The 27613-nt window shown below is 39.9% G+C and overlaps 1 protein-coding gene across 2 annotated transcripts in view; it reads left to right on the top strand.

The window, feature by feature from the left end:
• Positions 1–17788, top strand: part of sh3gl3a (SH3-domain GRB2-like 3a) — a gene marked incomplete at both ends in the record, with an annotated part of 61549 nt that extends 43761 nt beyond the window's left edge. The window contains 10 exons of one of the 2 annotated variants that reach the window (XM_083913294.1): positions 1136–1204; positions 3277–3349; positions 3797–3940; positions 7811–7944; positions 9273–9431; positions 9811–9914; positions 12859–12983; positions 13102–13134; positions 15464–15529; positions 17586–17788. In XM_083913294.1, coding sequence (XP_083769420.1) covers positions 1136–1204; positions 3277–3349; positions 3797–3940; positions 7811–7944; positions 9273–9431; positions 9811–9914; positions 12859–12983; positions 13102–13134; positions 15464–15529; positions 17586–17788 — 1110 coding nt within the window. The remainder of the gene's footprint in view (positions 1–1135; positions 1205–3276; positions 3350–3796; positions 3941–7810; positions 7945–9272; positions 9432–9810; positions 9915–12858; positions 12984–13101; positions 13135–15463; positions 15530–17585) is intronic. The other variant, XM_083913295.1, reaches the window with a different exon arrangement.
• Between the last annotated feature and the right edge of the window lie 9825 nt (positions 17789–27613).

The following is a 27613-nucleotide window of genomic DNA, read 5'->3' as shown; positions in this document are numbered from 1 at the left end:
TTGGAGAGACTAATGAATCTGTGTCCTTGTAAAGATTCAATCTTCTTGAAATCACAGACTGTGAATGGCCAACCTCTCTCTGATGGCTGAGAGGGTCATCCCTTTGGCCTTCCTCTGGACAACCTGCTGTCTCAGGGTTTCAGTCTCCTTAGAGCAGCTCACCATCTTACAAAGTAACCAGGAGAGCTGCAGATAAATAGGGCGTGTCCAACAATTAAGTCTATTGTTACCAGGTGCAGATTAACACCAATAACTGGGAGGGATCTGAAAGGGTTCTCTAATTTAATTAATTTAATAACAGCAGTGGTATAGACACAGCAGATATTCTATTACATTTTGAACAGTAAGAAGTAACTGTGTGTGTGTGTGTGCATGTGTGCGTGCGTGCGTGTGTGTGTGTGTTTGGTCATTGCAGAGCGATGATTACCGTTATATGTAAAAAATCAAAGAGGTAGTTTACCGGAAAAGAAGTGGGTAAAGGAGATGACACACCCACACATTTATTCTACCTCACTGAATCACCAGGTAATCAAAACTATGACAACCATCCCTCTTTTTGTCGTTAATATCCTGTGGTTTTAGTTTAGCTCTGTGAAAGAAAACAAACAGCCAAGGTTTCATCCACCTCAGGTTAATGAGGGTGAAAATGGACTGTCTTTACACTCACTGCATCATTCTGTCATCTTTCTGCGATCCTTCTGCCATCAATAGATATGGAAATGTTACTTGTATTTCCTCAAATTAAATCAGATTTATTTTTTATAAAAACTGAGGTCTTCTCCTTTGTTTTCACCGGCGAGGGGGTGTGGCCTTTTACATGACATTGGGTTACTCTCTTAGATGGAAGAAAGAAGAAAACATTTTGGGAATGAATCACAGCACTTCATCAAATTATTTGCCGATCTTTTACAGTATACTTACACAAAACAGAGTCATAATTTCATAGTGGACACTTATATGTACTGTGCACTGGATTGTAAAGTTGTGTCTTAATTGTGTACAACAATATAATGTAGAAACGTCACTCACACACTCGTGGGCTTTAGGTTAACGCTATGTTCTTCTTCTACTCTCCACCTGTCTCTTCATATTCCTCAGTCCTCCATGATTGTCTCTCTGCTCTCTTTTTATGCAGCTACTCAGTGAAAAGATCAGTGGGGCAGAGGGGACGAAGCTGGATGAAGACTTCATGGAGATGGAGAGGGTGAGTTCAGAACAGGTCTGCTCAGCACTAAACATGGTGTCATCATGATGAGTGTATAGTGTTACATGTGGTAGTGCTGGGGTGGTTTCATATAGTAATGGCCAGAGACTAGAGCTTCCCAACTGAACATCCTTTTCAACTCTTTTTTTCGTTTTTCAGCTGATGAGGTTGGGGGGACTTTGGTGATGGTCATTGATTTCCTGAATTCTAATCTCCCCAACAAACACGCAGAACAAAGGACTATTACTGTGCCAACTTCAACACAGTTTCTGCGCTGGAGAAGGCACATTTTTATTTAAACAGTGGAAGTGTGTCTTTCCATCGTCCTCTGTCACATAAACAACTCCATTCGACTGCATATCAGCAAATGTGACTGAGGTTTTTGTTGGTCAGTTGTTGCCTTTCTTCTGCCTCAAGATAGCAATCCAGCAACAATGCTCCTGACTAAACCTCATTTTCAGACCATCACACCAATGGGCGCACAGATGGGCACAAGTACATTTGCTACTTACACAACATGGGCACTGGGCGTGAAGTGCGTCGGTCTCAAACCAACCATGATGAGCTGCTTCATGCCGGGTGCATATGTAGGGCCTTGATGCACGATCCCATTATGAGAGAATTCTCACTAAACTTACCGTTAATCAGTTAATATTAGCTATCCCCAATAATTATCAAAGCTAATAATATATATTACTGCAGTTAAACCAGAGTTCCTCAGGGGCACCCCCTTAAGAGACAAAAGTGAAAACTATATAAAGTCTCATGAAATATACCAAACTATTAATTAAAGGTTTAACAACAATTAATGTAATAGTTTAGTCAGTTGAAGGATTTTAAAGTTCTTTTCTTAGTAGAGGCTGGCTCATTCATCTTTGTGTAATATTAAATAAACAGACATATGGTAAACACAAACATTTATTAACAAATGAATAAATGCAAGAAACAAAACACACAATAAATCTAACTAAAGCTAAACCATAAACTGAGATCTACAGAACATAAACATCCTCAACCTAACGTACTCAACACAATCATACCATAATTATCATCAAATCATCATAACAGTTCTGGGCTTAGCCGTTCATTTAAACTCCTACTTCTGTGGAAGTATTGAAGAAGACTTGAAACTAGAGACTTTAGACCATAAACTGTATGAATGAAGGTTCACAGTACACACACACACGCACACACACATTTTTTACTGTTCAAAATTTAATATAATATCTTCTGTGTCTATACCACTGCTGCAGTCCAGATTTGTCACCCATTGAAAATGTTTGGTGCATTATGAAACATAAAATAGGATAAAGGAGAACCTGAACCTGAGCAGCTGAAATCCAACATCAAGCAAGAATGAGAAAACAGTCCACTTTGAAAATGAAAGCAGTTGGTCTCCTCTGTTCCCAAACTCTTACAGAGTGTTGTTAAAGGTGATGCAACAGAGTGGTAAACATGACCCTGTCGACTGTTTTCAAACATGTTGCTGCCATCAATTTCTAAATGACATCATTTTAAAAAAACACTTAATTTTCCTTTTTTAACATTTAAAATGTCACATTGTGTTTTTTTCAATTACATCTGGGGTTGGTTTTGAAATCAGGGTTGTAAAACAGAAACACAGATGCTCCGTAGTAGTGATTCAAGACAGCAATCTTTAGTCCTTTCAACTTTGACAAAGGTAGCACATAAGTCCACCCCTTCCTTTCTTACTTTTCACAATAAAAGTCCTAGACTGTGTAACTGTTGAGCTGTAAATATTCACAGGCGAGCATTTTGTGTTTTCGTGTTGTTTATTCGTCAGAGTTGTTGTGTAAAGGCTTTTATTCTGGTGGCTCCCCAACCTTCATATTCTGGGGATCAGCTTGATTAGTTTATTTGTGCAGTCACGCTTTTGATTTTTTTTATTCACCATTGCCATTTTTATTTTTGTTTTGTCATATGTAACCATGAGCTCAGCTTGGATAACATCATCTAATCTTTATCTGACATTTCAATTACCCCATAGAATGATAATATACACATACCTGCCAGATCTTCATTTTTAACCATTCTTGTCTCGCTCCCATTAGAAAATTGAAGTGACCAACAAATCCGTGTGTGACCTCTTGTCTAAAACAACAGAATACCTCCAGCCTAACCCAGGTAAAAAACAATGGATCATATGTCTTTTTTCTTTCTCCCTGACCGCTTGAGACAGATGTCCGTCTTCCATAGAGCTCGGTCTGTTCCACATTCCTGCCTGTTAAAAGGAAGGTTTCTTCACCACTGTGTGCACCAGATTGCGGGATTAATACTGTATGTAATAACTATAATTATTATTATTTTTATTATTATTAAAGATAGTGTGACTTGTTGCTGCTCATGGGGGAATTGTTTGGTCTCTGTAAATCATAAATAAGTCATAGAGTGTGGTCTATACCTACTCTACATGTAAAGTGTCTTGCGATAACTTTAGTTTTGATTTGGCACTGTAAATAAAATAGAATTGATTTGAATTGACTTGAAAATTGCTTTCATTGTATTTACCACTACAACCCTGTCTTGCAAAATGAATCTAGCATGTGGTATATCCGTTGTTTTCCTCTGCAGCCTCTCGAGCCAAACTGAACATGCTGAACACAGTGTCGAAGATGCGAGGGCAGGTGAAGACCACTGGCTACCCTCAGCCTGAAGGCCTGCTGGGAGACTGCATGCTGCGCTACGGCCATGACCTGGGAGAGGACTCTGTCTTTGGTACCCATTCTCAAATTCCAGAAATTCTTAGATAGTAGCCAGTGGCCAGGGCTGCAGAGAGGCCTGTATGATGGGTTTCTCAGTCACTGTTTAATTCCTGCAGTTTGACTGGAGAGAGCATTGACACATTCATTCTATATTTAGATTTGTAATGTCAGCCACATGCACATGCTTGCAGTGTATACGGTCCAAACTTCATTCAGAACAAACTGCCAATACCGTATTTGAGAAGTATTATTTATCAGGTGCACAAGGTCTTGAAATGAGATTCTGCAAAATTCTAAGCAAAACAATGTAATGCATTTTACATTCCTTTGCAACTCTGTCATCTGTTACTGAAATTGACCAAAATAACAGGATGAGCCATCTTCTTAAGAACAAACATTCCTTCCTTACCAGGGGCCTAAGTTATAAAGCCTGCTGTGCACAAAAACCTTGCGTAGACAGGCAGAAATGTGTGGTAAAATGTTTGGTTGCAAACGTTGGTATTTATAGAAAAATTATTTGCGGAGAAGTGTGCGTATTCCTATGCCAACTATCACCCGTGAGTAGAGCTCCGCAAAGTTTTTCCAACTCTGGAATCATCGACACTTGATGGAAACACCATGAAATACAGCTGACTCAGCAGAAAAAACACACAAAATAAACACTATACAATAATATATATAATATAGGCAGCAAATGTATTTCCCACTGTATAAAGCCTAGTTGTAGTTGTGGAAAGGCTATACTAACATAGGACTATACTGTTGTCACTCAGTTAAGATGCAGTTTGAATTGAATTAAGTATCAAGTCTACATGTTTATGAAATGATTCCATTTACCGTATTTTTTCGGATTAAAAGTCGCTCCGGAGTATAAGTCTCACCAGCCGAAAATGCATAATAAAGAAGGAAAAAAACATATGTAAGTGGCACTAGAGTATAAGTCGCATTTTGGGGGGAAATTTATTTGATAAAATCCAACACTAAGAAACGACATTTCATCTTGAAAGGCAATTTAAAATTAAAATAAAATAGAGAACAACAGGCTGAATAAGTGTATGTTATATGACACATAAACTGAGAACGTGCCTGGTATGTTAACGTAACATATTAAGGTAAGAGTCATTCAAATAACTATAACATATAGAACATACTATATGTTTACCAAACAATCTTTCACTCCTAATCACTAAATCCACTGAACTCTTCTTCCTCGGTGTCACTTCTGATCAACTCCGCCAACTCCAAAGGTAGACAATGCGCTGCTTAGCTCAAGCATTAGCAGGTAGCATCTTTATTTCACAATGCACTTCTGCCATGACCCGCCCCAGCCAAATTTTGATTGGTTGACGTGTGTGTGTGACTATTGCTGATATACGCCTAGTCTGTTACGTGACTGAGATAAATAATAGCCCAGGCTATTATTTGATATTTTACGGTAATGTGTTAATAATTTCACACATAAGTCGCTCCATAGTATAAGTCGCACTCCCGGCCAAACTATGAAAAAAACTGCGACTTATAATCCGAAAAATACGGTATCTGTTTTCAGTCAAATTTGACCCTGCTGAGATAGGAAGGATGTGTGGATCTCATGTGTCTCAAATAATGTTCTGGAATATCATATTTTCTCACTTATAAACACATTAAGACCTGCCATATAATACACAGTTTTTAAACCCCTTGATATTTTATATTTGAATATACGATGGTTGAGTTGACTTGATTCACAGCTGCGGTGAATTGTTACAACTCTCTCTGTTTATATTTATTTGAAATGTCTCTACTGAGGCCTCAATACAACGCTGTGCTCAACCTCCATAAAACACCTCCATTTCCTTCTCGTCAGCCTCCTTCTGTGTCATTTTCCTCACGTCAGTCAATGTAACGTCCTCATTAAGATAGCGTCCATATTCATGAGCTATTTAGCATATGCCATTTATGGAAGATAGTGGGAGGAAAAGTGGTATGACACTGGGCTGAGATCATCCCCGCACAATTCACCGCTGGTTGGAATTTATCGGTATTTATAAAGGAAAGATTGCGTGCAAATGTGCGTGGCACAGTTTTATAAATCTCAAATTCTTTTTTTTGCAGCACATATATGCTTTTGTGCGAACGCATTGTTTTGGGAAGAATTCTACGCACGGTTTTATGAATGAGGCCACTGGTTCTATAAAAACACTTTCCCGTACTTTGCATCTGACTGGATCACTATTTCTGCACTCTGTGCGAACCTGAAGCTGAGCTATTCAACTGATATCACAAATCTAAGTTCTGGTAGCTTGTTAATGGTAATTCCCATTATGTGTCAGCATTGAGCTAGCGCTTGCATCCCCTTTTGGCTTCATAAAGGCTCCGTTTTTGGACTGTGCAGCTTGTAAAAACATAGTTCTGGTTCTTTATCCTCTTGGTAGTACATCCCACCACACAGCAGTGTTTTTCTGTCTTTTGCTATCAGACAGAATTAACAAGGAGGCACCCTCACACAATACAAAGTCAATGGAGAATGCTGTGGGTGGGACTTTCTGTCTCTGTGGCTTCAGTGCATCACTGAGTCATAATTTCAGACCCCGCCCACAAAATCTTAAACCCTTAAACCCTAAACTAGAGCTTAGATCGAGCCAAGGAAATCAAGCCCGACCCTACCTGAGCCCGTGCATGTTCGGTCCGAGCTTGGCCCGCCGACACATTAACAGTAAATATGAGCCCGAGCCCGATTTCGACCCAAATTTTTTAATAAATGGGCTGTTCTGTCTGACGTTCTCAAATAAACACAGTTCAGCCACCGCTCCTCTAACACAGGGCTGTTGTTGACTATTGAGAGATGCGAAGGGCTGTCTCTCTCTGCCCAGGGTGCTGCTTTAATCTCGGATCTTAAAGTAAAAATTCCGTCGTAAAATCATCTCTGGGTCTTTTTCGGCACAAACACTCACAATTTTTTTCGTGTAACAACTATTAACTGAAATATCCCGGACAGTGGCTCACTGTCGATTGCAGCTAGCACACTGATTAGTTCGGGGCAGTACGGTGAAGGCATTAAAAGGTCTTTTTTAACCACTAATTCTGCTCAAAATAACAGCAAACCTCTGCAGTAGCATGAGAAGAGTCCTTACACACGAAGCACCAATGGGCTCCTTCCTTTTGGGTTGACTTTGGTAATCCACTTGAATGGACTTACTATGAGAGGAGCTGGTACAGCGGCCAGTAGGTAAGTCTTTAAAACACTCTTTTAATAAACTCTGGGTTCACTAACTACGTTGTTGGTGCTTTGTTTTATGTGTAAGGACTCTCTTATTACATCAATCCTCCAGTTACGGCCTTGCTCTAAAACAGACCTTTTTGCCTACACAAACGCACATGACACAGCGACACCCTGAACCCGGGCAGACATCCTGGAGATAACATGTAGGCCTATCACATTGAACAGAGATAACAACAAAGAACGATCAATACCACTATGGTCGTAACACTCCATTATAATTAAATATTACATACATACACATATAAGCATGTATAATGTATTTTGAAACAAAACTCTGAACTTACCGCTGCTCTCCTGTATACAGAATGTAAAAAGTAAATACAAATATATAAATGTACTGAATTGTTGTTGTTTCTGATTTAAATAATTAAGAATCAAATTAAAAAGATGAGCCCCATTTTCAGAGATATCTGATCCAGCTAGAGTCAATACCAGCCCGATATCAGATATCGCTATCAGTATCTGCATCCCTACTTTATTCCTATTCTATCACAGACACACAAAACACACTTGTGAGGCTCAAACTTAGACATGATTTAATTCAATTCATGCATGTCTTCAAATGATTTCTATGTTACAGTGCCCTGCTGAAAACATGTGGTCTGTCTGTCTGTGCTGCAGGCTGCGCTCTGATGGACATGGGTGAGGCAATGAGGCAGATGGCAGATGTGAAGGACTCCCTGGACATAAGTGTCAAACAAAACTTTATTGACCCCCTGCAGAATCTACAGGACAAGGACCTCAAAGAGATCATGGTACATGACAGCCTGTGCTCTGTAACTAAACTCTATTTTTTATTTAGGATTGGCAGTGTACACAAACTACAATATGAGAGACTATTGATTTTGGTCCAAAGTTCAAAACCTCACCCTCAAATTCTAATCATGCTGACAGTGTTTGCAACAGATGGGAAGTGTGACAACACTTCCAGGGTGTAGCAAGAACTGTTTGTGACTTGCTGCTAGGCCAATGTAAGCTTGCATCGCCTTGATTGTTTCCTTCATGTCATTACAGAATGCATGTAGTTTTCAATTCATTTGATCCAACTATTAATACCACACCATAAAAATATTAAGTTTAAAATAAAAGTCCTTCTTTAAAACTGTTTCTTGCTTGCAGGTAAAAACACAGAAGGATTTAAAAACAAAATTTACTTATATGTACTCCTCAGATCAATGTACCTGCTCATACAGAGCACTGATCTGATACCTATGCTTTCAATTTAAATCAATTTTTTTGATAGAATATCAGCTGTGGCTATACCACTGCTGTGCAAGAATGTTTTTTTTGCACTTCAACAAAAAACCTTTATTTTGTGGGAAAAAAAGCCGTGATCATAATTAGAGAACAGTAACCACTGTGTCAGAAGAGAAGATTTCAACAATGTTTTCTTCTCTAGGATTCAAAAATGAACAGGAAGTGTAGAGGCCACAGCTTTGAATGACTTCAGCACATCTGCTCCCACAGGACATCACTAGTTTCTCACACTGCTCTGCTTTGATCTGCATCCATTCTGGCTCAGTCTCTTCCATAGTTCACTAACTGGAGTGGGTTTCTTACACATTACTTTGTTGCCAAGGATCTTCCAGAGATTTTCTTTGGGGTTTAGATCACAAAACTTCCTCAATTGTGCTTTTTTTTTTACACTCACATGAGGTGGATTTTTTGTGGAAAGAGACTTAATGTGCTAAACGGGATATGGAAACGCTTTTGCGGAATAACCTTTAAAATTTGAAATTGCTTTAAAATCCGGCTAATACATTTCACACTGTCACAGAATCCTGTAAAGACAAACCGCACCAGAGCCCACTTGGAAACAACTGGACCAAGGCCACCTGCAATCAACGGTCACACACATTTGACAAACAAGGAATGGAAAAATGGAAAATGAGAATATAAAACAAAACAGGCATGTTCCTGCATTCTGCATGTAGGATGTGTAGGTTCGCATTGTTACCATTATTGTTGTGTCTGTGAGCGTAGGCCAATACATACAGGCTGTACTGTATAGGCAGTATGTTTGCAGAAGTGTTTAGACATGTGTCGATGCATTATATTACCATATTCCTCTTTGTGTTTGCAGCACCACCTGAAGAAGTTGGAGGGCCGCCGGTTAGACTTTGACTATAAGAAAAAGCGTCAGGGAAAAATCCCAGATGAGGAGATCCGGCAGGCTGTGGAGAAGTTTGACGAGAGCAGAGAGCTGGCTGAGAGGAGCATGTTCAACTTCCTGGAGAATGATGTAAGAGAGCAGAGAACCTCTATATATACAGTATACAGTATATATATATATCATAAAGATTCATTACAGAGTGTAATGCCAGAGGTTTTTTTGCTTTAAGGTAATTTTTTGTGTGTGTGTGTGTGTGTGTGTGTGTGTGTGTGTGTGTGTGTGTGTGTGTGTACGTGTGTGTGTGTGTGTGTGTGTGTGTGTGTGTGTGTGTGTGTGTGTGTGTGTGTGTGTGTGTGTGTGTGTGTGTGTGTGTGTGTGTGTGTGTGTGTGTGTGTGTGTGTGTGTGTGTGTGTGTGTGTGTGTGTGTGTGTGTGTGTGTGTGTGTGTGCGCGCGCACGCGCGTGTGTGTGCGCGCGCGTGCGTGTGTGTGTTTTCTTGTGGCCAATAGGTGGAGCAGGTTAGCCAGCTGTCAGCTTTGATCGAGGCGGCTGTAGAGTACCACAGACGGTCGTGTGAAATCCTGGAGGATCTCAGTGGAAAGCTGCAGAAGAGGTAAGGCGGGGGCGTCACTCTGCTGGCAGGAATTACTCTGCACTGTCCAACACCCTGAGAGGGAAACACCGTCTCACTGGTTCTGCACTTAACATTCGTACCATGAGTTGATTCATGTTGTGCTTTAGCGTGATTGTGCCCCCTCCCTCTAGGGTCATCCCTATGTTCCCCGAATGTATGTTTTTCCCAAAAGGGTCCTATGTTCCCTGGTCACATAAGCCTATGCCTTCGCTGATTTAATTCAGCATTTTGTTAGATTTAGAGGTTATGGTTAGGGTCAGGGTTAGGGTTAAGGTAAGGGGGTATGGTCTACATAGGCCTATTTGCCGGGGAATTCGGCACTGTAAAAAAAAATAACAGACCTGTTCTGTGAAAAGCTGGAAACATTGGACCCTTTTTAAAAAAATATCCAATGTTCTCGGGACACATACAAAGCGGGGGAACATAGGAACTTTTTTTGAAAAAGCGGGGAACATAGGTCTGCTCCCCTCCCTTTTCCCCCAAGGTCCAGGCATGGCTCGAATGCTTCATGCTTATAGACGTCATCACCCCTCTGAGATTTTTTATTGTCCAACTGTTTTTGAACATTTCATCTGACCAAATCTGCAGTAAACACTCAGCTTCCACATCAGACCACGGCATGCCCCCGACTGCATCTTTTTAAATGTTCGTCACAGGCAACAGTCGTATATTCATAGTCTCAGGACCGCCGTCAATGCTTGTACAATTGCACATGTACAAGCATTGAGCACGGTACAGTCATACTCACACTGGTCAAACGAACTAGACTTTAGCCACGAATCGTGCTTCAGCACAGTATGAATAGTAAGTAGACCCTAAAACAGAAAACACAGAAGACAGGAGTTGATGGTCTATCACTGCCTCCATCCTTTAGTTTGTTTGTTTTTGTGTGGCGTTCTGTTCCGTGTCTACTTATGTGTCCATGATCTTCATTTTGTCATATTTGATTATCGTTTTTTAAAAGCAATAGCTCACTCGGGTGGTTAAGAGAGTTCTCCACTTCAGCACTAACTTTTAAACATAGTTGCCAGGTATCCGCTTTTGGCTGCTGAAACTGAAAATGTTTGCCATTTCTAGTCACCTTATATTTTGAGTAATTAAGATTATATGCAGTTATACGACAGTTTAATAATAAAAATGTGACTATAAAAGTTCTATAAAAGTAAACAATAATTTTCTTAAATTTTTTCCATAGGCAACAATTTAATTTGCTTTGCCACCACCTCTAAACAGATGCATGTGTGCATGCCAGTAAATGCACAAATACCACAATATTTAAATATCACAAACCTATATATATCAGATAAATTCATTTGGGGTGCATATTTTGAACCATTTTTTTTTTGGTTTTACAGCCTTAAATGATAATGCATAAACATTTTAAATTTAAAAAAGGTAAGATTTACAGATTTACAACATTTAAGTGATTTTTCTTTTTAAAATTTTTCTGAAAATGAATAAAAAATTAAAAACTAGAATAGCAGTGTTGGAAAAGTGATGAGTCCCTTTAGAATAACCATTCTAAATATTCCCAGGTATAACCAATCACCTTCCAAATTCGACACCAAGTTAAATTGCCTCCACCGGACATCAATTGGAGTGTTTTTGATTTTTTACTTCAGAATAAAATCAGCTGTTTCTTAAGGATTCCACTCCTAGCAGAGCATGGTAACAAATAATTCACCACGGTTGGAAAGATGCTTTCAAAAGAGCTCAGGGATAAAGTTGTGGATAGGCACAAGTTAGGAGAAGGATATAAAAAGATTTCCAAGGCTTTAACTCTCCCTCTGAAGAGTTCAGAGTATTGTCCAGAAGTGGAGGCATATGGATCCACCCAGACCTGGCCTAGATCGGGCCGCCCCTCCAAACTGGATGACCGAGCCAGGAAAAGATTGATCACTGAAGCTCCCAAGAGGCCCATGGTGACCTTGGAGGAGTCACAAGTCTTAATGGCAGAGGTTGGTCGATCTGTGCATGTGACAACAATTTCACAAGTTCTACATGTATGGCAGGGTGGAGAGAACGAAGCCTCTTCTGAAAAAATGTCACACTGGGTCTCATAAAAAAACATATTGAAGATTCTGATGCCATGTGGCAAAAGGTTATATGGTCAGATGAGACCAAAACTGAACTTTTTGGGCTAAACTCCAAGTGCTGTTTGGCAGAAACCAAACACAGCACACCACCCAAAACACAGCATCCCTACAGTAAAGCGTGGTGGTGGCAGCATTATGTTGTGGGCTTGTTTCTCTTCAGCAGGGACTGGGCAGCTGGTCAGGACTGAAGGGAAAATTGATGCTGCCAAGTCCACCCAAATTCTTTATAAAACCCTTGTCCCTCTGTTAGACACTTGAAAACGGGCAGGTGGTTCACCTTCCAGCACAACAACGACCCAAAACACACCTCCATAAAAACAACCCACTGGCTAAAGGACAGGAAGGGGAATGTCCTAGAGTGGCCCAGTCAGAGCCCTGACCTGAATCCTACAGAACATCTGTGGATGGACTTGAAGAGTGCAGTCCATTAGCGCTCACCACATAATCTGACTGAACTCCAACAGTTCTGCAGGAAGAATGGGGAAATTTCCCAGTCTAGGTGCACAAAGCTTGTAGAGACAAATCCAAACAGACTGATGTAATTAAAGCAAAAGGTGCCTCCACAAAGGATTACAGCTGTTACTGCTTGAATGTTTTTTGGCAAAGTGTGTAAATCACAATGGAAAAAAATATATTTTTTAAGTAGTATCATTTTAGGCTGTAAAACCAAAAAAAAGTGACAATTTTCTAAAGGCTGTATAATCATACCATGACTCCCAGTGTCATGTAGTGTGGAAAGCGCAGCAGCAGTACTGTATATACACAGACAGTCAGCAGTGACAAGTTTGAGAAGGCGGAGCTAATGGAACAGGTGTCTTTCCCTCCAGGATATCCACAGCCAGCAGCCGGCCCAAGAGAGAGTTCAAACCAAAGTCCATCAGGAACAGCGTCGAGACCCTGGACAACAGTCAACGCAACGGCCTGACCTACACATCCTCGCTCAAATCCACCGGTACAGCTGCCACATACAGCACCTGTCTTTACTTTACCTCTGTTTGCTCTCTTTCCTGTCAGCTACATCTTTCATTGTTTGCTTTGAGATCTATGTTTTTTTCTATAATCCCTTACAGATATCCAGATCAGCCACACAGTCAATGAGAACAGTAGGTATTCTTTCATACAGTGTTAAGGTGTAAGCCTTGTCCATTTAGGGGGTCAGGGACCCATTATGCGTGTTCCCCTCCACCTGATGTTGATGTCTCTCATATCCAGAATGTGGCTGGATAGATGTAAACCTCATATGTACAGCAATATTTTTCTTCTCTTACCAAATGCAGATTACCATATACACAGTATCCAAATATTTCCATCTTTTAAAACAGACAGTGAACATCTCACCCGGTTTGTTTGTGTGTTTGTTTGTTTGCTGCTCTGTGAGCTGCCTGAATGTTTTTGAATCACAAACTTCTTTTTAGCGTTTCTTACCAAAAGTGAAAAGTTATTGCACATAACATTTACCACTAAAAAGAAAAGAAAACTACTTTTTGCAATGAAAATCATTTTTGAGGGTAGTTATTAAGTAATGTTGTTATTATATCACTAAAGTTAAGGTAATCTGGGTTATTTCTAAAGAACAAATAAACAGTTTAACCCTGTTTTTCATCCATATTATACAATTCCATATTCATCTTTAAATTTCCAATTTAATTAATATAATAGAAGATGGTATTAGTTATGTGTCTGAGCGAATATGTCTAATATTAATTAATGTTATTATTTGATTATTATTTGTAGAACTCAACGTGTCTACAGGTGAATAGTTTCTCTGCATGGCCCTCCAGATCGAGCAGTCATTCCTCGAGAGTGTTACTGTGCCGGAGCCTCTCTGCAGCTCTAGACATTTATACTAGAATGCCTTGGTTACAAACTGAGGGTGTGGCCGACGGGCCCTGACGACCTTTTGTCTTTCTGAGACTGTAGCAGGCTCAGTTTTAGAGATAGAATAAAGATATCAAACGGTAACAAACTAACGCCTAAACTATATATAAATGTCTAAATGTCTAATCCACTGGTACCAACCACTTGGGTTCTCTGGTGCTGGGCTCCAATAGTGGTTCAACATGCCCTCCTTCACTTCCCCTCAACACTTGCCCTCGGGGGAATCCCCGCTGCATCACCAGTGTCTTTCCACTAGTCCGAAAAACTGAAACTGAATAAATGTTGTTTTTTAATATATCAGAGCAGTAATACTGATGATAATCATGATACAGACCACAAAAAGAAGTTTCTGAATCAAAGATGATGCAGCTGTTCACAAAGTGCAGATGGTACAGACATATTGCAATCATCCGTAGAAAACCCCTTCATCTCATTAAAATGGGTTTAAAGCAGTGGTGAAGGCTTTCTAGCGAAAATTTAGTCAACGAAATGTACACACAGCACTACATATTTCACCACTTCTTTTTTTTTGGTGACATTTTAGGGGAAGCTGAGCTTCCTTTGCAGTTTTAGAGCAATCGTCACTGGTCTGAAGGCATTTGTGATTAATTAGTAAGAAGCAGTTCAGCTCTAAACCTACACCTGGTGGTGGATCCATGATAGTTTGGGCTGAAGTGATGTCTAGCTCAATTTCCCTCAGCTCTCCAAGTGGCCTCTGTGTGATGTGCGCTGTTACGTAAAACCAAGGGCTGCTTCATCTCCTTCATAGACACGCCCACTTTATGAGAATCTAGACGGTTTGGGACAAGAACATGCACTTTTTCTCATGCAGAACAAATGTGTTATTTTCTTCTATTCTAAAATAGATATCTAAAATACATATTTCTGCATACTAGGGTGCATAAACAGTGTTGAATGTAATAAATTTGGTCTGATTGGAAAGCTGAGACTCTTGTGGATTCAAAGAGTCCAGTTGTCTTCATGTGTGATGATGTTAATCCCCATTAGAGACTTTTCATTGTAGTGAGAGCATTTGTTGTCTTAACCGATCTGTGGTGACCTCCAGGATAATCACAGCCTCATGAAACTTGACAAACACAAACTATAGAGACCTGGAGCATTCAGAGGATGGATGGCTTTCCTACAGATATTCACTACTACTAATTTTTGACCATTTTTGTCAATTCTCGAATGTGGAAGGAAAAAAAATGTTAAATTGCGTATATGTTTATTTAATTCATTATTTCATTATTATTCTTTCTGATTTATGACTCGAAAACCATGACACACAGTGCTGAGCTGCATCTCAAATGAATCTGCAGCTTCCCAGCTTTCAGATGATGTACACTACCTGTATGTGTCATCTACTGTTGACCTGCAGTCTGCCCCCAACCATCCCCCATCCTCCACCCTCAACACTAAAAAACAAGGGTGCCATGGAAGGACTTAAAGGGCACATTTGGGATGATTTCTTCATCATAAAAATATCGCGTGCATTGCTTTATGTTGTCTTGTGCTCAACACCATCTGCATATGTCTTTCCATCTCACCCAGCTGTTCATATCACCTCTGTTCCACTGTCATGGCCTGACAGCCCCATTACCAATGGCAATATTCACCGTGAGTAACACACACTGACTCTGCATTCACGTCTTTGTCAATCAGTCCTGAACACATTCATCCAACAACAAAGTTTATGATCAATGAATTCTGCTTTATCAAGCAAAAAAAAAGGCTGGTTTCAAGCCAAACAAGCGATTTCAATGAGTGTGAAACTAAAGTAGGACTCGAAGTAAACCTTCTATCATTTTTCCAGAGCTTTCAAATGTAGGATTCTTTTCATGCTACAGCAGAGGTTTGCTGTTATTTTGAGCAGTATTAGTGGTTAAAAAAGACGTTTGAATGCCTTCACCATGCTGCCCCGAGCTTATCAGTGTTAGCCACGTCGGGCTGGATTTTTACGTTAATAGTTCTTACACATGGCTCAATGGCTTATTTGATGTATGTAGTATGTGCCAACGCTGGAATTACACTTTGATACTGACAAATGAGCAAACCTCATCCACTTGAGGCCCTCTTATTACTTCTGAGCTTTCACATGTGTCTCACACTCTTCATCAGTAGCTGAAGTTTGCTCAGTTGTCATGGAGACGGCAAGACAAATCTCTAAAATTGTTTCCATTCAATTACTTACTAGCTCTCATTTGTGTTTTTAACCACATCTAATAGTTGTCATCAGCAGGCTTTTTTTGTCAAAGCAATGGAAGGACGTCATATTAGGTTCCTGTCACACATTTTATTGATTGAATGATTCATTAAAAGATGAGGGTAATCATTAGTTGCAGCCAGTGCTGTGCTACGGTAGCTAAGCGTTACGAATTACTTTCAGCAAAAAGTAATGTTTCTGTGATAAGTTACTTTTTATGTATGTATGTGTAAATGTACATGAACAGATGTGTATGTTCATGTTTTTCAAAGGACGAGTCTCTACACTAGGAGCAAAAACGTACTGAAACAATGTATCTCTATTATTCAAATTATTAATAGCTTACAGAAAGATTACTTCAATAGTCCATCTTTCACCTACTCTTCCACCTCTCCTAGTCAATCTCCCTCAAACACACACACACGCACACACACGCACACACACGCACACACAAGCACACACAACTTGAAGAGCACCGCAACACTGTCTAATCCTCACAGACAGATGCAGGCATGCACACAAAAGAGCAAAGGCATGAATTCCTCCCACCTGGCGCATGGTGGAGATAATAACTGTAACAAGCCTTTAAGTAACGGAAATTTAGGTACTTAATTTTAGACATAATGTGTGAGAGTAGTACTAGTTTATTTCCTGTTGCAGTTCATGTGAATGACATAAAGTGACAGGAATCTAGCAAGGGCCAAGGCTGTTGCCTAGCAATGGAATTCCGCTGAAAAGGTCTAAAGCATGTTTTCTGGCAATTAAATAAATAATCTATAACAGCCGAACATGTGAACAATTACGATCACCTCTAATGTCAGTTAGACACATTTTCCATCATAAGAAATAGGTAAAATGACAATTATGTTGTTTCTTTTAAAACTCAGATTTCTTTAAACAACAGGAAACACGGCACTGCGACGTTGTAGAAATAAGAGGCTTGGACTGACTTGGACCTGGAAATCATATTTTGAAAGGGTGTTACGTCACAACATCAACAACTTCAACAACAGCCAGATATGAATAACCACATTGCAAAGACATTTTTTTATATTCCTGTGTGAATTAAATATGTATCAAATTAAAAATACTGAGTATTTTCTTACAACAACTTTAATGCAAAATATAAGGTAAATATAATATTCCCCATCAGAATTTCTGCAGTAATTCAGTTAGTATGTGCTTATTATTACCAATCTAGATAACATAATAGTATATATCACAATATCTATGATTTCATCATAATACACGATTGAAAGACGATTAACGATCCTATCTAATTAACGCCCAGCCCATATGTGAGGGGTACTGCCAAAGTAAGTGTAATACGTTAGTCCCAAAACTGGTTGCAGCTTCAGTATATAATACACTTTATTACCATACCAGGTAGTAAAGAAGACATTTGTCATCATCAATGTGCTGGAGTGAAGTAGTGATTGAATCATTTTGTAATCTCCTCCTGTGGTGCAGAGTCAGAGGTGTTGGACCAGCCGTGCTGCCGCTCACTCTATGACTTTGAGCCAGAGAATACGGGAGAACTGGGCTTCAAGGAGGGTGACATCATCATCCTCACCAACCAGATAGACGAGAACTGGTACGAGGGCATGATCAACGGCGAGTCCGGCTTTTTCCCCATCAACTACGTGGATGTCATCGTCCCCCTGCCTCAGTGAAGACCGGTACCTCGAGTCCTCTACAGACTCCCTCCTGCCTCACCAGCCGCTGTCCTCAGCGTCTCGGGCTTGAGAATCCACAGGGCCACCTCAGTCTTCTGATTTTCAAACTAAGCCAGAAAGGAGGTAGTTTTGTTCCAAGCTGACTTGAGATCAAATTTCTCTGATTATGTTATGTTCTCTGTTGATTTTATGAACCTGAACCCAACTGAAACCCAAGCCATTAAGTGGGACACTGCCCGGTAGGTCCCTTTGTGTCCTTTGGGTCTGACCGAGGTGAAAATGTCTAGCAGTTGTTAAACTCTGTAATCCATAGTCTCAGCCCCCCAGATGACGCTAATCCAAGTTGATCTCTAAACAAATTATACCCTTTCATTTGCATTATAGTCACACTATACATTTCAGGATATTGTTGACATCCCATTACTTTTTCATTTTCACAAATTCATATTAGTCTGGAACCTCTCCGTTCATTTTTGATTTCCATGGGGAAAATGCTAGACCAAAATCCCTCTGGATGCAATTAGACAGACCTACAACCAGTTGCAGCAACAAGCAATGTAGCGCTGTGCAGCGCATGCAAGTTGAGGTGTAGCTCCATTTTTAAGCAGGAAATCAATGAGGGCCAGGTCTCAAACATTCTCAAGCTAAACAATACACTAAATGTGTTTCTGAAAACACGTATGGCAATACATTAACATAATCTTGATTCATAATTGATCAGAGCTGCCGAGTGTAACAGTTTTGTTTGAGTTTCACTGTCTGCAGTGCCCTCTTGTATTTCAAGCTTGATGGTCCTGTCAGTTAACGTCTTTAATCTGCCTATATATTTATATATTTATATATTTATATATACATTTTCAAACCAAGCCAGAGAGGTGGTAGTTTTGTTCCAAGCTGACTTGAGATCAAATTTCTCTGATTATGATATTTTCTCTGTTGATATTTATGAACCTGAACCCAACTGAAACCAAAGCCATTAAGTGGGACACACATATTTATAGTTAGTGGTGCTCAAAGGATTGAACAAAGACAAAAGAAATTCCAGTAGTGACTGAGATAATGGGATGAGTTTTAATTTAGGTGAACTGACCCTTTAAAAAAGAGATGAAGACTCGACGAGTTGATGGGCTGCCTGTATTCTGTTAGCCACTGCAGCTCTAGAAGACCTCCAATATGGCCGCCACAGTGCCGTATTCCTCTGATTTTGTGTTTTACTACTTTTCAAGCATTTTATTATCTTACTTCTTTATTCTTTGTGAGGCCTACTAGTGACGTCTTGCCAATGTTCAAGGATAATTCCAGCTTTGTCGTAGTTTTGGCCATCATTTCCACCAGTAAAAATAGTAACACTGTATTCCTCAGGTTAATCGCTGAGAACGGGAATATGGGGACATTGCTTTAAAGATGTCAGACGGGTCAAGAAATACGGGTCATTTTTCCAGCTTGTAAAGATGTCATAAAACAATGGGTCAAATGACTACTTGAAAGGTGACGTCTGGAGTGATGAACCCACAGAGAATTATCACTATTCGGATATCACAGCAGCAGTACACACAAAGCTAAAAGGCATAATAGAATCTTTGAGCTCAGAGCGTCCTCTCCAAAAATACAGACCCTATTTATGTTGATTGTTAGACAGGGTCGTCTTTGGCGGGACCAAAGGAGGTCCGGTGACCTAGTATAAAGAGCCCAAAGTCCAGATAGGGAGGAAGGCTGAATCCAAATGTCCGGATTTCACCACGTGTTCCTGGGAAGCCTACGAGTGCTGAGTGTTGTCCAAATCAACACTTATTCCAGTGCACAAGGGGTCAGAATCTGATTTTTTGAAGACTTCACTGATTTAATTACCCACAATTCAAACTAAATTAATTATCATGAATGTGAATTGTATTGTATCCAAATAAATGCTAGTGTATTCTAGAGTCAGGTCGATTTCTGGTTTTTCCGGTCCGGTCCAGTGTACTAGCTTTAACTAGTACTAGTTAACTAGTTAACTAGTACTAGTTACCTAGTTAACTGGTGTGATTTTATGCAAAAAGGATATTTTCCATTGTGACAGGTTGTGGCAAATTAAAAAGTAGATAACCCAGGGCCATATATCAGATATGCTATATACTGTATACAGAGGCCTTTGTCTTTGCCACAGCGGCCCAGGTTTGACGCTGACCTTTGCTGCATGCTGCCCCCTCGCTCTCTCCCATTTCCTATCAACCTTCAGCTGTTAAGGCATTAAAAAGACAAAAACAAAAATCATCTTAAATAAAGAACAGAAAAAAGTAGCCAACCTGTGCAGACTGCTTCACAGCGCTGAATCCAACTTGTACTGTAAGTGTAAGGCAGTAAATTGCTACAGCAGAGCTACTAGTTTAACTACGTTTCTCGGAAACGTTGCCGTTTTCTGAACCAAATAGCTTATTTATTAGCTAGCACGTTAGCGTCAACACAGGCTACACTTCCCACGCATTTCTCAAGCACAGCGGAGCTTTTTGCTGCGGTCTAAAATTAAACATCCACCGTTTCCGTGGACAGCCCCCGTTTTCAGTGACCTGTCCCTGGAAATATTCCAGTTTTCACTGTGACTGGAAGATCCAAAAATAGAATATAGGAAAAAATGAAAGTTAAAATTTAATGTTGACCAAACAACACGTATAGTTGCCCAGCCTACGACTCGCACAGGGGAAAGCCAGAACAAGCGGTCCGGCCCAGAGCTCAGAGCAGAAGGTCCGCATTTCTGGTATTTTGATTGGTGGAATAGCTGCGCGGTAGAATATTATTTTCCCTTCAGAAAATAATATTAGAGAGCTAACTACAGGTACGTGATTCTTTCATGGAATCCATGCATCCATTCAGCCAGCTAAAGTACACACAGCATCAATATCACTGATTCGATCGGAGAACCAAAGGTGACTTGGTGTTACCATTAGCATGGTTCAAATGCTAAACAATCTCTAAAATAATATCCCAATAGCAGCAGATTGTACCAAAAGTTTAATAATAACTTACTGTAAGAATATCTATAGTAATGTGAATATGACTCATACTTTATGGCAGTTAATATAGTAGAATAGTAGAAACAAGCACAGCTAAGGTTATAGAATATGAAAATAATAATTATGGTGGCAAACATGATCAATGATGAGAAGCGGCAATAACTGCTGCGGTACATAACGAGACACACCACTGATGGTGTTTTTATGGCTACAAATGTTATAGTTTATAAGACTAATGATAGTATCTGGTATAAGGAGGAGGCCATAGTTTGGGTGAAGTGTCTGATACCTGTATATCACAGCTGATTTTATGGATGTTCCTGATCTCAGCTACTTTGATAAGAGGAAAAAAACTCAAACACATTTGTTTATAACTGGACTAATGGAGTTGCTAGTGTCTCAGGCTATTCGCAATTTACTGCCGAGCCCAGGAGGGATGGGGGGCAGGAACGGCGCACGTGTTTATTTTGTGAGGTGATGAGACGATATAAGGCTGAGCTAATGTCAAAGAAAACAAACTGCACCGCCGTTAAGGTAACGTTATGATTAGAATCTGACGTAAGAGGTGAACTGAAAAAGACAAGGCAAAGTGTTAAACACTATAAGAAAAAAGTCATGTGTAGAGGGCCATAACTAAAACCAAGTAAGTCACTGCATTCTCATTCATCCGACACCTAAAGGTAAATGTCGGTATATCAGTCCGGTCTGGTGTTTGGCTTAATATCACACCAGTTTGAACCAGTCCAATCCTGGTATAGTACTATAGTTTCTGCTGGATGCATAAATAGGCAACTGTTTTCTGATGTGTCATACTGTAATGTGTGTGTTATTAGCTGGTTGTGAAGTTCTACCCTCAAGTGGCTCAACAAAAACTGATCAATGCTGCTTTATACAAACCCACAGGTTATATATGTAAGTGTCAACATCCATCACAGTTTACAGACAGACGGTCTGACTTTACTTTGACCTGTCTTACAAGGATTGTTAGCAATGTATCAGGCAGACTCACTTTCAGTTCAGGTAAACTGGGCTTGTTGTGTGTGCTTCCCGTCCTGTTGGATATCTGATGGAGATGGACCAGATGGTCAAAGTAACACAAATAAACCGGAGGTATCCTTTAAAATGTGAACTAAAACATCAGTGTCTTCCCTCATAAATATTCCATTGCTATTTATTTTAGACAGGATTTTATGATTTTGCGAACATTTAAAGCCACAGCTCTTGGACAATGATCACTCCTAACTCACAGTTAGTCACTGGTTTTTGAAAGCCTCATTTCACTGGGATGATGGCGGACAGATGATGATGAAAAAGATTGCTCTGTGTTCAGGCGGGTCTGTTTTGTGTTTTAACTCTATACATTTCTATTCTCATCTTTTCTCCTCCTCCAACTGACTTTGTCTGTTTGCCTGCTGTGCTCTAACGTGTCTTCCACGACGTGTTTCTACAACTGTAAGGAACTTAAAGTGAGATTCCAGCGTAAAATCAGCCCTGGGTCTTTTTTGGCAAATACACATCAAATAAGCCATCAAGACATTTTTTCATGTAACAACTATTAACAGAGAAATCCAGGAAAGTTGCTAACAGCCAAATGTTAAAAAAAACACTGATTAGCTCGGGGCAGTACAGTGAAGGGATTAAACCCTCTTTTATAACCACTAATACTGCTCATGATAACACCAAACCTCTGCAGTAGCATGAGAAGAGTCCTTACAGACAAAGCACCAATGGGCTCCTTCCTTTGGGATTGACTTTGGTAATCCACTTGAATGGACTTTACTATGTGAGGAGCTGGTACAGGGGCCAATAGTTAAGTCTTTAAAACACTCTTAATAAACTCTAGTTTCACTAACTACGTTGTTGGTGCTTTGTTTTCTGTGTAGGGACTCTTCTCATGCTGTTGCAGAGGTTTGGTGTTATCATGAGCAGTATTAGTGGTTAAAAAAGACGTTTTAATACCTTCACCATGCTGCCCCGAGCTAATCAGTGTTTTAGCCGCATTCGGCTGTTAGCGACTCTACCAGTTTTCTCTGTTAATGGTTGTTACATGAAAAAAACTGTCTTGATGGATTATTTGATGAGTGTTTTTGCCAAAAGGAATTAAAAGGATTACGGCGGAATTTTACTTTAAGTCAACTCCATCTCTCTGAATGTCCTTCTCTCTCTGTTTACATTATTGTGACATAATGTAAGGATTGTCCTGCCCACTCTGTCCGAATGAACGCCTTGTCACACTGAAACCATATGAAAGTGCTTTTTGAAATGTCGTCTGTATTGCACTGAATATTTTTAATCTACCTACCACATACGTTTATGGACACGCACTGCTATGTTTGGTAATATTTTGTTTCTCCTTTTCTTCAGCATTCCACTTTTTGTTTTTCACAAGAGGGTATTGTTTTTTGTTTTGTTTTTTTGCACGTTTATGTATTGAAACTTTATTTCTGTTTTACTAAGGAGCCTCCCTGTTGTCTGATACGCTCCTGTTTTATACATTCAGGATAATGTGCATTTCTTCAGCACTAATTCCATCTGTACAATGATAGTCAGGTCGTACTGACCACTCTCTAAAACAAATACTGTTGTCTTTTTAGTCCATTTATTCCCATTGCAGAATTTGAAAATATGTTAATAATTACGCTTTCGGAAGAAAAAAAAGGGATCTTATGGTTTGCAGTTTAAATCAATATCACTTTTCAGATCAGTTCAGCAGTCATCTTTAGAAACAGATTGTGTATAGGAAACATCTATAGGGAAATGTATGATATTGAGTCATCAGCGAAAAAAAAGGCAGAAATGAGTGTTGAGTATGACATTACTGATGGAATAAGTGCTACGGAAATTCACGTTATGCTCAATTTATCAGATTACCAGTCAATTTATTCCACCACTATTTGAATGAATACCAGCTTTTATTCCAACATTTACAGCATTTACACCCCCCCCCCCCCCCACACACACACACACCTCACTTTCTATTGGGTAGAACTACATTCATAATCTACGTTATTAAGTTTAGCCTTTTATCGTATGTGGACCAACTCAACTTTGTATACAATATCGAGAAAATAATGTATTGGATTCTTACTGTTGGCTTGCAATTGCCTAGATGTTCAAGATGTTGCATGATGGTTTTCTTTTTTCTAAAGATTGTTATTACTGTATGGATTGTGGATACTGGGGAGCATCTACAACACAGTCACAAGACTCCACAGTAAGGAACATCCATCAGAAGGTTCAATCCTGCATTCAGTCTCCAGAACTCTATAAATGCAGTTTGTTTACAGATTTAAGACTCAGCCCCAGATTATGAAAGATTGATTTTTGATACACTAAAACAAGATCTCTGTCAACACTGTACCTCTGTCTGCCTTTCTACATCACAAATGACTCTCCTCAGTATTCATTGTACAACCAACCACTAGGCAAAGGAGACTGGCAGCGCAGTTCTGTTCTTTTTCTGTTTGTAGCATAATTTATGCAAAAGGTGTTTTATAGGTGTTGTAAATGAATATATTAATAAATATATTACATAAATAAACTACAAGCAAATATTGATCCACCATTTATATGTGTGCTTTGTTTGTGTGCATCTCTGTTTTTGTTGTGTGGCTGTTTTTCACAGTGTAGGGCCCTTGTAGTTCCAATGAAGGAATAGTTTGTATTTTTGAAGTGTGGTTGTATGAGTCTGTGAATGTTCTCATTCGTCCAGGTCATCGTTATCCTCAAAGCAATTTCAGTCATGAGGCATAAACATATAAACATATAAACATAGACGCTGCATCGACTGTGGAGGGACGTGCCTACACTGCGGCCATCTTGGAACAGGGCTAGCAGAGGCAGCGGTGCATCCACCTACGAAGGAAAGCGGAACTACTCAATCTCTAAGTAGAATTATTCGATGAATTTTGGACCGATTTCCAAACGTATTGATTTGTTAAAAACGTCACGGATGTAGTTATGATACAGGATGCTTGGGTATTTAAATATGCTGTTTTTACTACCAAATACAAATTCTACTTAATGTTATCAGCAGACAAGCTTGTGACAGAAGATTTGCGAAGACACCAAACATAGACAACAAATCCTATGGCTACAAAAATAATAATAAAAAAACGATAATGTAAAAATAATTATTATTTCATTAAATGATTAATTATTTCATTAAATTATTAATAAAATTGTAATCAATAATATTATTAATAATAAGATGATAACAATACCAATAAACAAAATAGCAGAAATGATAATAGCCATAATGATAATATATAATATAATAACAGATCCACAACCTGATGAAAATATACAATGTAACGTTTGAGGATGACCTCGGACCTCCTTAATATTATCCCCCTAAAAGAAAATGACTTTTTACAGTATATATGTCTACGGATCTCAAGATATATGTCTACGGATGTTTACATGTATGCGTATGGATGTTTACATTTGACATGTCCATGTCTATGGATGGACCGTAGGAGCGAGTGGCCCTGTTCCAAGATGGCCGCCATGTAGGCACGCCGCTCTAATGGACGGTAGCAGTCAATGCGACGTCTATGTGTATAGGTCTATGGCATGAGGTACAGATGAATAAATGTTGTGCCAAAGAAAAGGGCTGTCTGACAGCAGTGACAACGCTCAGTATAGCTTCCACACTGATATTGATTCTTTTAAGGTGATCCTTTTTTAAGGCGTCTAACATTTAGCTGCTGTACTGCCAGGCCACAGCAGTACATTGGTTTGGAGGCTATTATAGTAGCTACTTAACACCCATGGTTTCGGTAATGAAATGTGCAATAACAATATCACGTTGGTTGTACCTTAAAGTAGTGTTTAATGTACAGTATTTTGAACATGTTATGAGTAAAAAAAAATCAACAATATAACAACATAAATAAATATTTGTTCAAAAGGGAGTAGGAAGATGTTTTTTCCTACTTATCTGGTCCTACCCATCTCCCTAACTCAAACAATCGATACTTTTCACCACATATACAACTCAAACACCTCTCAACTTTAAAATGCAAATATCCCCCCAATGTCAATCGTTATAACTCATATTCAACCTTCCTTCCCTATACCTCTGAAAAATAATTGTTTGGTCTGGGAGTTGGTAAAACTAGACTAGATCATTGCTGGTGTAGGAAATGAAAAATCTAAGTTCTGCTACACAGAACTTTTTTTATTTATTGTACTCTTCCCTCATCTGTTATTTTCTAATTTAACACAATAGAATTCTACCTCTTTGCCTTTGAAAGCCATTCAAACGTCTAAATCAGTCTAAAAATGACTTAACTGCTGACAGCTTATCACCTTAAATGATCAACCCTCTCGTCAGTGATCGCATTTATTTATTTATTTTGAAATATATTATTTATTTATATTCATACACTCTGTATTACTCCGCCATGTATTGACCCTGTGCATTTACAGAGTACGTATGCGTGAAAGTTGCATGCTGCCTGTTACTGCTCCGGTCTTTGAGTTCGCTTTTTTTCTTCTTTCTTAACTTTAATTCTCTTTCTGTTCATTCTGTTTCTTCACCCTAACTTCTGTGAAGTTCTGCCCTCTATAATGAGATTACTTTCAATTGTTTTCATGTTTCTTTTCGTGTTGTTTTTAACAATGCCGCTTCCACTGGGTCACGCTTCCTTTGTTTACTCCGAAGAACAGATAATCGCGCTACTGCCGGCTCGCGTAGCGGCCAGACCAGCGGATATTCCACCCGAACTCTGGAGAAAAACCCAGTGGGGATGCAGAGGTGAGAAGCAACATCGGGGCAATAGAGGAGGGTCGAGACGGGACGACTTATGGAGAGGAGAAGATTTGAGCCGCGCCTCCCCTCTGTTGTTATTGGCAATGGACGGTCTCTCTCCAACAAAATGGATAAACTGAAGGCGCTAATGCGGAAACCACCCGGAGAACCGGGAGTGCAGTCTGATGTGTTTCACGGAGACATGGCTGCACAGGGACATCAGGGACCAGAACGTCTCCGTGAATGGCTTCCACACCATTCGGGCTGACCGGGATTGCACCGAGAGCGGTAAGTGGAAAGGTGGGGGGCTTGCCATTCTAGTAGACAGCAGATGGTGTAATTCTGGTCATATCACCGTTAAAGAACAGCTCTGTAGCCCGGATGTTGAACTGCTGGCTGTTGATACGGACTCTGTCTATACCATTTGCCTAGAGCAGGGGTAGGCAATTCCGGTCCTAGAGAGCCAATGTCCTGCATGTTTTAGGTTTCTCCCTTCCCTAACACACCTGAGTCTAACAATAATCAAACTGTGACAAGCATCAGCTGCTTGATAATGAGCAAATCATTAGAATCAGGTGTGTTAGAGCAGAGAGAAACCTAAAACATGCAGGACAGTGGCTCTCTAGGACTGAAATTGCCTACCTCTTGCCTAGAGAGATCCAAGGGTGCTCAAAGCCTGCACCCCCCAGCTTTGTGGCGTACTGAGTCAAGTCTTCAGCCTGAGCCTGCACCCCCAGAGAGTCTCTGTGCTCTGGAAGACGTCCTGCCTCGTGCCTGTGCCACGTCCCAGTGGCCCTCAGGACTACAGACCAGTAGCCCTGACATTCCACATCATGAAGACCATGGAGAGACTCGTCCTGGAGCAGCTAAGGCCTATGGTCAGGCCCTTGACTGATCCACTACAGTTCATCTACCAGCCCCGCATGGGAGTTGAGGACTGCATCACCTACCAGCTGAACAGAGTCTGCGGTCATCTGGACCAGCCTGCGAGCACTGTGAGAGTCATGTTCTTTGACTTCTCCAGTGCATTCAACACCATCCGTCCGGCTCTACTGGGTGAGAAGATGTCTGCGATGC

This window comes from Echiichthys vipera (genome assembly GCF_963691815.1).
Source record: "Echiichthys vipera genome assembly, chromosome: 1".
Lineage (NCBI taxonomy): Eukaryota > Metazoa > Chordata > Actinopteri > Perciformes > Trachinidae > Echiichthys > Echiichthys vipera.
Note: the sequence above shows the minus strand (reverse complement) of the source record. Positions and strands in the feature narration are given on the sequence as shown.